Source organism: Sylvia atricapilla, chromosome 10 (assembly GCF_009819655.1).
Source record: "Sylvia atricapilla isolate bSylAtr1 chromosome 10, bSylAtr1.pri, whole genome shotgun sequence".
Taxonomy (NCBI): Eukaryota; Metazoa; Chordata; class Aves; order Passeriformes; family Sylviidae; genus Sylvia; species Sylvia atricapilla.
Genome location: NC_089149.1, coordinates 15,008,697 through 15,024,176, shown reverse-complemented (window position 1 = coordinate 15,024,176; position 15,480 = coordinate 15,008,697). Strand labels below are relative to the sequence as shown.

General features: G+C 46.2%; 1 protein-coding gene across 1 annotated transcript; it reads left to right on the top strand.

Moving 5' to 3' along the window:
• Positions 1-13,598: 13,598 nt before the first annotated feature.
• On the top strand, positions 13,599-14,816 carry GPR148 (G protein-coupled receptor 148). The gene has a single exon (XM_066326480.1). It carries the CDS (start codon positions 13,689-13,691, stop codon positions 14,745-14,747), a length of 1,059 nt encoding a protein of 352 aa, XP_066182577.1. The 5' UTR covers positions 13,599-13,688; the 3' UTR covers positions 14,748-14,816.
• Positions 14,817-15,480: the final 664 nt, after the last annotated feature.

The window sequence follows — 15,480 nt, the reverse complement described above, 5'->3', positions numbered from 1 at the left end:
CAGCATGAGTCAGGGAGGAGGGCAGCTCTGAACTGCTGTGACCTTCCCACGAGGGCAGCAGCCTGTGGCAGTGAGGGGAGGAGTGGGCAGCCAGGGGTCACCTGCTTTCCCTCCAGGTGAGTCTGTGTGCCTGGCACCGTGCTGCCAGGACATTCTGATCAGGACTTCTAGATTGTCTGACAATAATACTGTTTTCCCCATCCCATAAAGGTCTTTTTTCAACAACAGGTGTTTGAAGTTGTGAATCTTCTGCCTAATTTATCTGATGTGTGCTGCTGTTTCCAGGTGAAATATCTGATGTAGTTCTGATGATTGAGGTGCTGGCCTGTCACATCCCTTCAGGGTCCAAGCTGAAGTAAAAAAGAAGTAAATAGTCAATGTCAGCTTCCGTGGAATGAAATAATTTGTTGCGCAGCATTCAAGAGTTTTTAACAGGAACATTTATCTTAATATTGTACCTTCTTTTCAGCTTAATTTCCAGATCAGAAAGATTTATGAAATCTTGTTCTTTATACCTGCCTACCTGCCCCTCCCTTTGAACAACTTCTACACCTCTTAGGCAGGTTTAGCCTAACTTGACATAATGAGAGAGGCCTCAGAAGTTTTCATTCGACTATAAATGAAGGTTTAATGAAACTAGCAAACTAGGTAGAGATAGGCTGTGTAATGGACTTCATGGTGGGAAAAAGGCTGGGAAAGAAACTCCAATTTAATTGGAAATCAGAAAAGCTGCATTGCCAGCAGGTAAACATCTTAGCAAAAGCAGTTGATTAACACGATCCCAGAAAAGAAGGCTTTGTTACAGTGCTGGAACTATTACTTCATATGTAAATCAGAGGGGGGGAAACCTGTTTGTTAAGCGGCAATGCTTTTATGAGCTTTAATGTAGTAGTAAATAAAACATGAGAAATGGTAAAAACTTAAATATGAGCGATTTTCCCATGCTTTTGGAAAACCTAGTTGCTTTCCAGAATCACAGTGGAATTTTTGGGTAACCCTGCAAGTGCTGCAGAGCCCCAGTTCTCCTCACTGCACAGATGGGGGAATTAATCTGAAGGGACACCAGTATTCTCTGGGTTATCACAGTCATTTGACCAGAGAATCTGACTCAGAACATTCGATTTTTCTGTGAAAAATGACTGAGTGCCAGCCAGCACCTCAATCTGATTAATTCAATCCAGCACCAGAGATGGAGTGTTACAGAAACTAATGCTTTCTGCTCCATCACACTGTGCTGCCTGACACTGTCACTGAGCCTCTTTTGCACTTGTATTAACGAAAATAAAAACTGAAACTGAGGGGCTGGGGAGGAGGGGGGTCTCTTGTTGTTATTGTTTCCCTTCTTTGAGCAAACCTTCTCGAAGCCATTAGTCACAAGAAATGAATTTTAGGAAACGCACACTTCTGCAGCACAGGATGCTGCAGCGAGGCAGGCTGAATTCCCTGTTCCACAGGCTCTCCTGTACAGTCTCAGCAGGGAAGCATCCCATCTTCCTGGAGAGAAGAGGAAAAACCAGGGAGATGCATTTCGGAGAGCCAAAGCTGTCTTTGTTCTGGCTGCTGAGAAATGCTGCCTGTGTTTGGGCTCTTGCTGCACACAGAGATTTCCCACTAGATGGCCCTGCACATCCAACATTGGAAATGTGTCCATGAGCTCACTGAAATCATTCCTTGGCTCTGAATTTCATTGAGTGCTGTCAACAAACCCTTTTTTCCACAATCCGTGTAGGGCAAGCTCAGGTCATCCAAAGTGCTGAAACTGGGCGGCCTTTCTACATTAAAATACCTGGATTTTTTCACTGTCAACCTGTACCCTGAATATATCTGCTTAAAATCCTGCCTCCTTCTATGTGAGAGATAAAAAAGCGGCTGTTAAATGTGCTTTTCACCCACATATAGCAAACTGAGACCTGAGAGGGAGACTCTCAGGCGTGTCCATGAGCAAAAGAGCAGTGACATTACATCCTGCCCAGTTGGCTTCTTGCACCTGGTCTGCTTAAAATATTTACATCGGGCAGGGTTTCCTAAGGGTGGAAGAACACAGAACCACACTTTCAGAGGATGTGAAGTAGCATTATTAACATTTAAAGAACTGCAGTAAACAACCTCAGTGTTGATTTTGGTCAAGGGGTTTGGTGAGAGATCCCTTCTGGTTGTTGAGTCTATGACAGGCCCACAGGAGGCTGGGTTTGGAGGCTTCTTCCTTGGACTGTGCCAGGGAATATTTCCTTGTGTTTGTTCCTCCAACATTTCCTTGCTGTTTGTCCAGATTACACCTTCCTTGCATTTTGCTGATGGTGCCTGGTGTTAAACTGTTGGATGTTTGACACTCATCTTCCTGCCATGAGCTGTGAGCAGCCTCTGAGGTGCTCTCAGTCCCAGAGGACAGCTCACAGCCCATCACACACCCACTACAAAGCTGGGTACCTGCGCCTGAGGGAGATGTGGAGCACAGGATGTCTCATTCTGCTGCTGTGCAAGTGCTTGCAGAGGGAGTTTCACTAAGGAGCTGACCAGGAGTTCAAGGGAAACACGTCCCTGGTGCTGACTTGGTGCTTTGTGCACAAATGGCAGCTCACAGCTCCTGCAGCAATCACAGCAATTTAGGGGATGAAAATGGGGCTGAGGAAGAGACAGAGGCTGAGGTGTTGCAGGTTTGGAAGGACATGAAAGCAAGAGCCTTCCTCCTCATTTATGAGGTAATCCATGGACTTCAGGTCTTAAATGGCCGCAAAACAGGGACTAGGTTCAGGAGAATTTGAAGTAATGAGCTGCTTGGCAGGAAAAGGGCAGACAGCAGTGTGGGGTACCACCAACTGCAGCTGGCAATGAGTAAATTAAAACTGCTTTCAATAAGGTACACGTGGTTGGCATTCAAGCAGTGCTCAGAGGGGTTAAAAGTTGAAATTAAGTGATCATGACTATCAAAAACAAAAGAAGATACATACCCTAAAGTGAGCTTTTGTGAGTAGGCAGAACTGGTGCATTTTCTGGGAAGGAAATGCAGCAGGTTACCAAGAACGAGACCAAATATTGCTTTGGGCCCTGGTGTTTCACTGCTTTGCCTTCAAGGGGCTGGAATCAGCTCTCCTTGCTGAGAAGGGTGGTGTTGCTAAATGGTATTATGATCACATAATGAGAAATCAGAGCAGCTAAGTCTTGACAAGGCATCCGTCTTGGGTTAATTAAAATAGAGGAGTCATAGCATGGTGCCAAGGGAAATAGTAAGAGCACAGATGGGGAGATTTGATTGCTTACTGAGGATTAGTGTAGTTAGTGCAGAGGTCTTAAAAGGACAAAGGGACAATCTGGACAACCTCAAGGCTGGAAACAGAAGCTGAGAATAGACACGGGCATATGAATTGCAGATAGAATAATTTTAAGCACCACCACTGGTGTGAATTTGTGAAGGGAAAAGCAAGCTTTAGGGTTAAGCCAGCATTTGTAATCCTGGGAGTTGGGTCTGTGAAGAAGGGTACTTGTACACAGTCTTGGCTTGTCATAACAAATGTCATCACACTCACGCTGTAGCAGTGCCAAACCCCGGCCAGTCTGTCAAACAAAAGACAAACTGTGCCCAGGCTGGCCCATCCTTTTCAGTGCCTCAAGGCAGATGCTCCAAGAGCACCTCAGCACCCCAAGTCAGCCTTGGAGGTGCAGTCCCAGCTCTGCTGAGGGGCAGCAGAGGCTTTGTGCTCTGGCCTGCAGGGAGAATGCAGGGGACAGGTGACAGTGGCTTTTGTGCCACTCACAGCAGCCCTGGTCCACTGGTGTCCAGTGCCCACGAGGGATCAGAGTGCAGAGATGGACCTGGATCAGCTGGAGGAGCCTTCCACGCTCTGCCTGCTCAGCGCACACTGAATTAAACAGCCATAATTCCTCTCTCTCCTCCTCTGTGCATCCTCTCATGGTTGGCCTGATTCCTGCACAGATTCCAGGGAATTGGGGTTTTGGGGTTGTTGCTGTCTTTAATGGACTACACAGAAGGCCTGGGCTCATCAGCTCCTGGGACAGGTTTGCACAGAAAACCTTCCCTCCACCACCTCCTCCACCCAAAGAAACCCCAACACCCAAACAAGGGAAAGATCAGAGCAGGAATAATGTTTCCATGAGAAGAGAAAAGGGATAGTCTGGAGGCAGAAAAAGGGAAATTCCAGAGCAGATGAAAACAGATAAAAATTTCCAGATTAGGAGGGGTCTTCTGAAAAGTAAATAAGGCACATGAGTGTAGGAACATGTTTTTTTCCCAGTGTTCAGCTGATTAGATGCTGCTTAAGCTCTGGACGTCTCTCCATCAGGCCTAAAAAAGGAACACAGGCTGCTTGTTCCTAAGGCTACTATATTAACTGAAAACAAAATCAGTAAATTACTCAGTTCAGACCAGCTTTTGTTGGGCCGGTTGCTGAAATCAGTCCCAATTATGCAAAATTATCAGAGAAGCTGGTCATTTACAGCATGCTAAAACCAGAGAGGACAGCCTGAAGGGTCGGTAGGAGGAGCTGACTCTCTTCCAGTTCATTGACAAAAACAAATACCTTTTTATAATTCTGCATCCCTGCAGACACCCTGTGAGGCTCCAAGGACCCCATCCCGAGTCTGACAATGAGGGAGTTAACCCACTGCAAGCTGTTCCCCAACAGGCTGAAAGGCTTTGCCTGCCGGGGGGGAAAGTCCCCAGGCTGGTGTTCATTGATGGTTAATAATGGGACAGACTTCTCCCTGCTTTGGGAACAGAAAGAATGGGGCTGGAATCTTGCCAGGAAACAGCCCGGGGTGTGCCCTCAAGGGCTCCTGCCTTCCTCTGCTCTGTCCTTCCATGCCTTTCTCTCCCTTCAGGGCTGAGGTCACTGCTCCTGGGATGTTTTAGCAGTGTCAAGGTGAGACAGTGGCTGTGAAAGGAGTGTACAGCCTGCAGCAGGCAGCTCCAGCACACAGCAGGGGCTGGAGAACTCCTGACTCGTGTGCTCCTTTCTGGTGAGGAGGAGCTGAAAGAACTGGGCTTGTTCAGCCTGGAGAAGAGAAGGCTCTGAGAAGACCCTATAAAACCTTCCAGCATCCAAGGAGCTCAGAGAGGGACTTTGGACAATGATGTGCTGGACAGGGCCCTGAACATCCTGGTCTAGTGGAAGGTGTCCCTGCCCATGGCACGGGGGTTAGATGGTCTTTAAGGTTCCTTCCAACCCATTCTTTGGTTCCCTGAGTCTGGTGGAGTAGCTTTGAGGCTGTGGGAGCAGGGGCTCTCCCTTACCCTGACCCCTCAGCTTCCCAGGCTGCCAAGAGCAGAAACAGCCTCACACATGGGATGCCTTCAACAGAAAGTGGGGCTCGGTGCTGTACATCAGAAACTGCCTCACAGAGGGTCTTGGCAGCAGCTGACAGGTTCACAGAGCCCTTGCAGGAGGCCATCAGGACAGAGCTGAGGATGAAAAGTGGCACTGTGTGTCTCATTTTCACCGTCATTCCAACATCCAGGAGCAGGCAGGAGAGAGCAATGAGTAGAGAAATGGCAGGAAATGAAGAGACACAAGTGGCAGGGGTTGAGGTGGTGTCCTGGGGGATGGCACACGTGATTCCATAGCTGCTGTGCTGGTCTGAACACAGCTCAGGCAAGATCCAAAATCACGAGAATATTGTGGGCCTCCCAGAGAAACGAGCTGTTGGAAAGGAGGAGGAGTCCTGGGGCAGCTGGTTTTGGGGTGACCACCAGAACATCTGATGGTGGCAGTGCTTCCAGGAATGGGAACAGCACCCAGAGCACCACTGCAGGACTTCAGTGAGAGACTGGGGCAGTTCTCATCTCGTTCAACTAGCTTGTTAAAATGGCCTATTTAAAAAATGGTTGCTAATTCATTTTTCTTCCTGTATATGTTGCCTTGAAGATTTTGTGGTCTATAGCAGTTTTATAATTCCCTTAGTTGCTATCCATTGAGCTGGGCTGGCATTGAAATATTTTCTTTGGAGCAAGAAGCTGCTGCTTTATGGGAGGAAAAAAACAGCTCAATTAAAAGGACCTAAAAATTCCTGAGAAAATGCTGAAATGCATTAGAAAAGTCGTCTGGTTTCACCCCAGTAGGTGTAAATTTAGTGAACTGCCACAAGACAAGCCTGTGAACAGCTGAGCTATCTCTGAGATACCTGGAGGAAGTTTGGAGTAGCTTTTGGCTCTAGGTGCTGCTTAGGATAATAGCAAAGGAAAAGAGAGGATCTCTTCTCTGATGCTTCTCATTAACGTCTTTTAATGAGCAGGAATTTGGATTGGAGAAAAAAGAAAAAAATAATGAAACTAGAAATGAAATTAACTGTGTTCTTTAATGAAAGTCTCGTCTTGCTGTTCTGTCCATGGCTCAAACTCTCCCTGTTGTGAGCTGTAACTCTGCCAGTTTGGTGAGAAGCTCTGGACATACCAGGGGGTGATGTGCCCTCCTCTTTGTGCCTGAGGAGGTCACCAGGAGAGTAAGACTGATGTGGGTTTATATAACAGTGCTAAAGCCATATCTTGCTCTCCCCTCCAGCTCCACCTCCACCCTCCAAAATTTTTTTTTTTTAATTCTCTGTGTTTTATAAGTTTGGAACACTTGTGTTCATATTCCCACCCTAACAGCGTTTTCCTGTCATGAAGTCTGAACCTGTGAGAGGACAGGCTATTGCTATGGAAATGACTGGGAGCAGCACAAAGCCATTGCCGGGAGAACAAGGCAGAGTTAGGCCTCATGTGGGGAAAATCTAATTTTTAAGCACCTGTGCTGGATAAGCAACAAAGGAGCTGCTGGGCAGGGACAAGAGCTTGTGAAGGCAGTGTGTGTGCAGCCCACGGCGTGCTCCCTGCTTGGCTAATAAGGGACTGTGAGTATTCAGCACATGCTGGCACTTAATCCCTCTGCCATATGGCGGCTGTGCCTGGCACCTGCTTCCATCAGTGGGAGATAAGGTCAGCATCTCCCTGTGGGCACAGTTATCGCACAGAATCGATGCTGCTTCCATGTCTGTGCCACCAGGGAACCACTGCCATTCCCAGGTACGGTGCTGGGAACTGGGAAGGAGTAGCTTGGCTTTGGCAGCGAGGCTCCTTCCTCCCCAGGATGGTGCTGTGCCTTGTGCTGCTCTGTGCCATGGACATTCGTGCACAGCCTGCCATCAAAAGCCTTCAATAGCAAGACATAACATGTTATTTTCTTTGACATGGCGTTTTTCCTCCCTCTTCTGTTTCAACTCCACTTCTAGAGTGTTTCCTTCCACCTTGATTCCCCCATTGCCCTTGCCCCCAGGCTGTAGGGTCAGGTGAGCCCTTCCCGGCTGGCAGGAGGAGCTGTGGCTGGGGTCCTCCCTGTCAGCCTGGACACTCCAACCTGTCCCTTCCACCCTTTCTAATTCCAGCTCTGCTTTGGTGTTCCATTCTGACTCACACCTAACACTCTGCCGCCATCTGTATCCCTTCTCAGCAATCCATCCTTCAAGGAGCTGTTGTGCCACACCTCTCCTGTGCTGCCTGGCTTTTTACAAGAGACAAAGGACAGTAACAGAGGGACAGAGCCAGATAACTTCTGCTTTTGCCTGCCTGCAGCAGCCCTTCCTAGGTCATGCTGGAGATCATTGCAGGTGAGACAGGACAGGAACATAAAACTTCTGCCACCAGCAGAAGGACAGACAGCCCGAGATGGATGGACACTGCAAGGAGTTTGGTGGATGGACCTCCCCCATTTGAGAAGATTTTCCTCAGGAGAAGGAGCTTTCTCCTGTGTTAAAGGAGGAGTCACAGATTCACATGTGTATTTCTAGTTCTGCTCATCACTCCTTGTGGTGTTGAATATTGGTTTAATCTCTTCTGATAGCTGTTAAAAACTCAGATAAGAATGATGTTATTGTTCTTTATCTAAAGGACTTAGATTTTAGCAGGTATGTCCTGTTAGCACTAATGCAGTTGTATAGTGTTCAAAATTTAGGCAAGATTTCCGCTTATAAATTAAACTGCTTTAGGAAAGAAGTTAATATTTTACAAATAGGCCTTATTTATGAGGATATTTGTCCTGTTTCACAGATACACTGTTATGAAAATAGGCATGCAGGAGAGACCTTTAAATCAAAGGAACAGTCTGGGATGGCTTCTCTTGGAGTCCTGTGAGTCTGTCCATAAATGACCGTGAAAAGTAGCAGTTGTTTGCTATAAATCTCTGGTCACATCTGCAGCTTGTCACAGGAAAACATGTTCGTGTGTCCTTTTTTCAGCACAAAAGAGGAAAACCTGTCTTTCTTTGCCTTGCCAGGCTCAGGGAATGAAAACGGGTGAGTTCTGCTGGCTGCAGCATTCAGGGCCATGCAGAAGGTGTCTGGGACTCACACTGTCACTTCTCTAAACTTTTGTTGAAATATTTGTCAAATATTTAGGAATTCTGTTCTGACATCCAGCTTATTTCTCAATATTGCATCTGCAAAGCCAACTTGGTACAAAATTTATTTTGGCTTTGTGGTCACCATGGCTTGGTGGTATTTGGGATTAGGAAAAGTGATGTAGGGATTTAATGCTGAGTCCTCCCAGTCTCTCTCCATGTCGTCTTTTGTTTGGGAGCCTCATTAAAATGTCTTCAAACCAGCACTTTGTAATCCCTGTTTTCTTTTGTTCCAGGTTTCCTTTGACCTTTCAAAGCCTTGTAATCTGAGCTGAGTTTTCACACCCATTTCTTTACTTCCTTAACTTTAGTCATTGCTCTGCCCGATTTGTGAACTTTGTACAGTTACAAGAGCAGTGTGTGTGTCTTATCTACAGCAAATAACAAGGAAGGCACTGAACAATCCCTCTGGAGCCACGTGGGCACAGATGTGTTATAAATGCCTATTATAAAGTTGGGTTTTCGCAAGATGTGTGCTATATGATTAATAACTTTGTGGTAAGGATGTAAGTTTTTATTTCTGCTGTTAGTAAAGAAAATTAGGCACAGTGGTAGTAGTGATATAGTAATTGTTTAAACTGTCTGTTTGGCTGGGATAACATCCAGTGAACATGTAAAGAAGACTCTGCTATTGATACACCAGCTATCAGCATCTCCTATCTGAAGAAAGCACGGACCAAGGCCCAAGCTGGAGGTGATGATGAAGACACAGCCCAGAAACACGCAGCTCTAAAAAGGCAGACCCAAGGAGGGGCCCTGCAAAACAGTCCCTGGAATATGGAAACTAGGTTATGGAAAAATATGAATATTCAACTGTTTGATACAATAGAAAGGGTATTTAAAGAAAGTCTGTGAAATAGCAGTTTGTGGACTTGGCTAAATGCCAAGTCACCCGGCCGGCCGTACTTTGCTTTTTTTTCCTTATCTCCTAATTGTCTTATCTTTTTATTAAAACCTATTTCTTAAAATCTACCAAGAAGTGAATCTCCTTTTTCACAGATGGCTGAGGCAGGGACCAGTCCTACCTCTCCCTGCAGCTTGCAGAAAAGTTTAGAGGGAATCTTAAAGGTTTAGTAAAAAGTTGTCCTCTAATTGACTTTCTGTTTAAAGGGGAAGAAGGGAAGACTCAACCAGAAAAACAGCACAGTTAAACTGCTCTGATTACTCTCTTCACTGACAGCAGCAGCTCATTTGCCCAGAGGGAGAATATGGATAGAGGCAAGAAACTTGGTTCTTGCTTCCCTTCTGGGAGGAGCTGGTCTGCTCATGGGCACTTGGCTGTTCCTGGCTGGGAAGGCTTCACTGGAGAGGGAAGTGCCTTCTGGCCCTGCATAAGCCCAGGAGGGACAGGGGACATTCGTGGGAGGAAGCTGGAGAAACTCTGACAGCACAGGAAGGCTCCTGAGGCCAAGGCTCTGTTACTAAACACGGCTGGAAATAGACCCATGAAACAACATTCCAGGAAAAATACGGATGTGCTGGACCCAACTGTCTCACCCAAAACACTTGTGTTTGAGCAGATGTGGGGCAGCCCATGTGCCCTGCTCTCCCTGGGCTCCTGGCCAGCAGCAGCAGCCTCTGGGGCAGACCCACAGCACAGTAGACATCTTTTAGGCTGGCACATGTGTGAGTTGCTGGAATAGGCAGCCCCATCAAAGACTCTGTGATCACACTGAGACATGATGGAGCCCAGGGAGCCTCAGAGGTGAATGTGAGCATTCCTCTGGTATCCCCTTCTAACACATCCCTTGGGATGAAGGGCTGGGGAAACCCTAGCATTATTCTCTTTGCTTCCCTTTCTTGTCTGGTGCTCCCTGCCACAGCAGCAGTGGAGCTGCTGACTTGTTGAATCAGTCAGGTAAACTCGGTGAAGTAGTGTGAAAAACGAGATTCACCTTTTTAGTAGATTTTAGGAAATAGGTTTTAATAAAAAGATAAGACAATTAGGAGATAAGGAAAAAAAAGCAAAGTACGGCCGGCCGGGTGACTTGGCATTTAGCCAAGTCCACAAACTGCTATTTCAGAGACTTTCTTTACATACCCTTTATTGTATCAGTCTGTTGAATATTCATATTTTTCCATAACCTAGTTTCCATATTCCAGGGACTGTTTTGCATGGCCCCTCCTTGGGTCTGCCTTTTTAGAGCTGCGTGTTTCTGGGCTGTGTCTTCATCATCACCTCCAGCTTGGGCCTTGGTCCGTGCTTTCTTCAGATGGGAGATGCTGATAGCTGGTGTATCAACAGCAGAGTCTTCTTTACATGTTCACTGGGTGTTATCCCAGCCAAACAGACAGTTTAAGCAATTACTATATCACTACTACCTCTATGCCTCATTTTCTTTACTAACAGCAGAAATAAAAACTTCTACCCTTACCACAAAGTTATTAATCATATAGCACACATCTTGCGAAAAGCCAACTTTATAATAGGCATTTATAACAGTAGGAAGCTTTTCTCTGTGTGTATGCAGTTAAGTGTGAGCCAAACGCTGTAAGACAGGAACATTCCTCACATTTCTGCTCAGTTTGACAATGCCTGTTTATAGTCAGCAGAAGAACACAACGTAGTGCAGCCTTTGCAGGAGTTACAGCGCTCAGCATGGAACCTGAGATCTCCCAAACCCATCAGATAATTAACCAAGCTTTCAGCAGGATGCTTGTTGAAGCAGAAATGAGTAAAGTAATTAACGGTGTGTGGTTCAGCCTGAAAATCAATACAGACTGCACTGAGCCAGAAGAGAGGCTGCTAATACTGTGTGTCTGCATCAGCAAGATACGTAAAAAGTGCGTCCACCTAACATAAATTTACTAGAGAGCATTTAGAAAATCAATAACCAGAGCATTAAGGCCAGGTTTACAGGAAATTTCGAAAGGATCATTCAGGTTGGCACCACAAACTATTGAACACTGAGATGCAATGGCAGAAGGAGCTCAGTTCAGAATCCTCAGGAGTGTTTCTCAGAGCTGCCAGCCCCTTGCAAATGCCCAGACGTGGAAATGCCTCCCAAGGTCAAGAAAATTAAGGGAGACAACAAAGAGATATTCTTCAGAACCACCTGTTCTGGGTAATATCCGTGTGCCAAGACACCAAGCATTCACATTTCTAAATCGAGCACAACTCTACCGAGCAGTTAAAAGCCCCTGTGGAAATCTGAGGGGAGTGGCTTTGGCTGGACCTGCCCAGGTCTCATGGGGTTGAATCTCTCTGCCAGTTATTTGCTGTTGTCCATTTCTGTAAAACTAAAGCCCTCCTGCATTCCTAAGGCTTTTACAGGAGCACAGGTGAAAGTGAACAAGGTGATGCCATGGGGCTGACTCTGCCAGCTGCAGCAGAGGAGTAGCTGAGCACAGGACACGCAGGGCTGTGCCCTTGTGCTGCCTTGAGAGCTCTGTGGCTCTCTGTTGTGTGTGGGCTCAACGAGAGCCATGAGATGCCTTCCCCTTGTCATGAGGATGTCAACTGAGCGAGCCTTCAGTCACTCATCTAGAACTGGATGACCTTGAAGTTCCCTTCCTACCCAAACCATTCTGTGGTTTATTTCTCTATCAGCCAAAGGTGTGCAGCTGGTGTGACAAGGAACTGTTGTTTTTCCACATTGAGTCCTAAGCAGTTGGTGGAAAATACAATTGTGATTTTATATGGAAATTAGAGAGTCTTGCCATTAATAAGACATCCTTGGAGTGCCAGGAGCTGGGAGGCAGCAAACACCTCCACTATTAACAGACCTGAAATTACAATTGGGGGTGATTTATGCACCTGAGTTTTCATTCCCTCCCTTCCATTTTACAACAAAAGTATAATTCAACAGTTTCGAGTGCTACTGTCTAGTGAAGGTATTAACTGTGTAGTGACTCAATTATAGGTGCAGGGCATGACCCTGACACCAAATGTACAATTGCATCAACATTGCCCACACGCTTTTCAGTGGATGCAGGATCGAGTGAGCAAAAATAATCACCTTTTGTTTTGCCTACCCCAGACCCCATAGCAACTGAAATGCTTAAAATTACCATTGGTTTTTCCTTCCATCTTTTTGTTCCATATGGCACACCCTGTCAACTGGCTTAGCATCCAGTTCCATGGGTGCCAGCTATCAGTGTGACAGGAAATGAAATGTGCACGAGATTGGATGACTGATGCTGAGTTTCATGAGCAGTCTGCTCCATTGCCTGGCATGCCCTGAGGCAGCATGTCCATGGCACAGCAGGAATTTCTGACTTTCTGTGTGGTGAGCTCCTCTCATGGAGAGAAGCTGCACTGCTGTGTGCTGGTAGCACTGGGATGAAAATGAATACAAGAATGCCAGGTTTAGTGAGCCTATTAAAAAAAAATCAGCATTTTTTTTATGATCACACCATGCCTGGAAGAACTTGAAATGTTCTTTCTCTGCAGTCCAGATCCTTCACAATTCTCTCATTGCACTCCCAGCTCTGATACTGAGATCTGGCACTAAAAGCAGCACAGTGCAGCAGCAGTGTGAGGGCCAGGAAACCAGGAATTGGTCTCCAAATGGGCACTGGAAGTGCCAAGTCTGCCCTGGGGTATGCTGGTATGGGACAGTGTACGTCACTCACCCCAGACAATGCACACATTGACTGGAAGGCTGCCACAGACGAGAATCCAGCATTTGTGTATCATGCATGAAAAAAGGCAGGGGAAGGTTTATCATTCATGTATAACATGGATTGATTCACTGAACCAAAAATGGTTTTCATCTGCAAATAAGATCATTTCATTCACTAGAGTGATTGTGCTACAATTTTACAACAGGATTGCGAGCCTTTTTTATTGATCACTTCAAATAAATTGTGTTGCTGCACACAAATTGGTACAAAACCACCCAATCACATTTATGACTCTTCTGCATCAGGACACGTGGCATGTTGATCTGTATCATCGTGTATTTGTTTAATCAGGCTAATATTTCATCTGCTTCATTGGAGTGATGATGTGATGAGAAAAAACTCGAATTACTGAAACTGATCAACACATTCACTTCTGTTCCAAGAGCTAGCAGAGGGATTTAGTCTTTTTCAAGCCACACAGATTCATTCTCTTTTCTAAACATTTCATTTTGCAGAAAGAAAATAAAATCTCCTTTTTTAGGCAAAACCATCTTTTGGCACCACAGAATTCACTTGCAAGTTTGAACCTGCTGTCCTTGAGAAGAGCTGGTAGAATTTGCTACAGAAATCACTTTGCTTCCATGGGCTTTTTGCATCCTCTGCTTCATTTGTCTAAGGACTCGGCATAGAAGATCTTGCTTTCTCCAACTCAGACAATCATCCCAAAATCCTAAAGAAATGGACTTGCCTGGCTGTGCTGCAGAAAGGAGAGCAAATGGAACTGTGATCCACCTCAGGGAGATAGAGCTCAACAGTTCCTCAAATTTGGATTACAGAACTTTGATCCGTTTCCTGGAGGAATGGTCTCTCACCCCATCAGGCACAAACATGAAGATGTTTTTAATCTCTCCAGTTGTCTGCCTCGTGGCAGGTGTCCTTATCATCCCAACCATCTTATTTGTGATCTTCTCTCGGTTTAAAATCCGCCAGGAAACAAGGTACATGCTGCTGGGAAATGCTCTGCTTTCCGATCTGGTCTACCTGCTGTTCTACACCGTGTCAGCTGCTCTCAATGCAGCACATCTGCACCTCCCAAAGGAGGCTTGTGTCCTCCTCTTATTTTTGCTGGCAATGGCTTACTGTGGAGGGCTGTTCACAGCTGTTGCAATGGTCTTGGACACCTACATCGCTGTTTTGTTTCCTTTGCACTACATTGTTATTTTGCCTCCTTCACGAACTAGAAAAATCATTGTATCGCTGTGGATGTGTTCTGGAGCTTTAACTGGGATTTTCTTCTTGGTGCTATGGAGGACCCACAGCTTTGTGCCCTGTGTCCTGGAAACGTGCTCAGTTCCAGTAATACTGATATTCGTTCTGAATGGGACTGGTCCTGTGAAACTCTGTTTCTGGCTTTCTGCCACAGTTATCATTCTCTGCATATCTGTAATATTTTGTTGCTACGCTATTCTGTATTTTAAAACCAAACACTCAGGTATATGGGAGAGCATCTGCTCCAGAGCCAGTGTAACATTCTTAATGCACAACACCGTGTTGGTTTTTTACTTCTTTCCACTCTTGGCCCTTTTTGTAGAATCATTCTTGTGCGCCAATGTTGTCATCAGGCTGCAGACAGGAATCTTGGTCTCCCTGACAGTCTGCAACGTCCTCATGATTCTTCCTAAAGTTTTGTTCCCTTTTCTGTATGGGCTTCGATACAGAGAGATCTCAGCCTCTCTCAAATCCATTGTCAGGAGGAAGCAGCTTCGCCTGGTGTCACCTGCTCCACCACCGTCCTGAGGCAGCGCAGAGCAGGCACAACACAGGAGCTGTCCTCACCTTGTTGTTGTGCAAGACTGATGGGACTCACCCAGCTTCTGGAGTGGAGAAATGATCAACCCACCGTGAGGAGCCATGGGTTCATCACTGCCTCCTTCATGCCAAAAGGCCACAGCTCTTTCATCACGACACAGCTGAGAATACAGTGAGTGCTGCCCTGGAGGAAGTTCCAAGCTTTGTTCTGATACGAAAGGCAGGACCTTCTGGAGGAGATATTGAATCAAGGCCATTTTCACCCACCTGTTGCAAATGCCTTTCTGGAAAAAAAGAGAATTAAAAAGAGATAATGCAAAGCAAAGGAGTAACCACAGGTCTTGTGACAGCATCACCTACAGCAGAGGATCCTTAACCAAACGTGCTGTGAAAACAACACCCATTTCTTTCACACAGTATATTCTTGCAAGCTTGGCAGCCAAAGTCCTGTTCTTGAAAACAGGCACCCAGAGGTGCCTCAGGAAACTGCTGCACTCGGTGAAACACCATTGCTCAGCCCGTGCAGTGTGCTGGTGTATTTGCAGCCTTATGGATTCCATCTGACAATCTGCAGAAGGCTGCTGGTTTGATAAAAGCTCTGCCTGCTGGGGAGCCACCTTAGCTCAGAGTGTGCTGGGCAGTCCAGGCCACGGCAGTGCCAGGCACTGCAGAGGTGGACCTGCTGCTGGGTGAGGGAGGACAGGGTGGCCTTCCCTCTGTG

Bases quoted from the DNA above. Each gene is read 5' to 3' on its own strand.
- GPR148 (XM_066326480.1), top strand. From the start codon at position 13,689: ATGGACTTGCCTGGCTGTGCTGCAGAAAGGAGAGCAAATGGAACTGTG.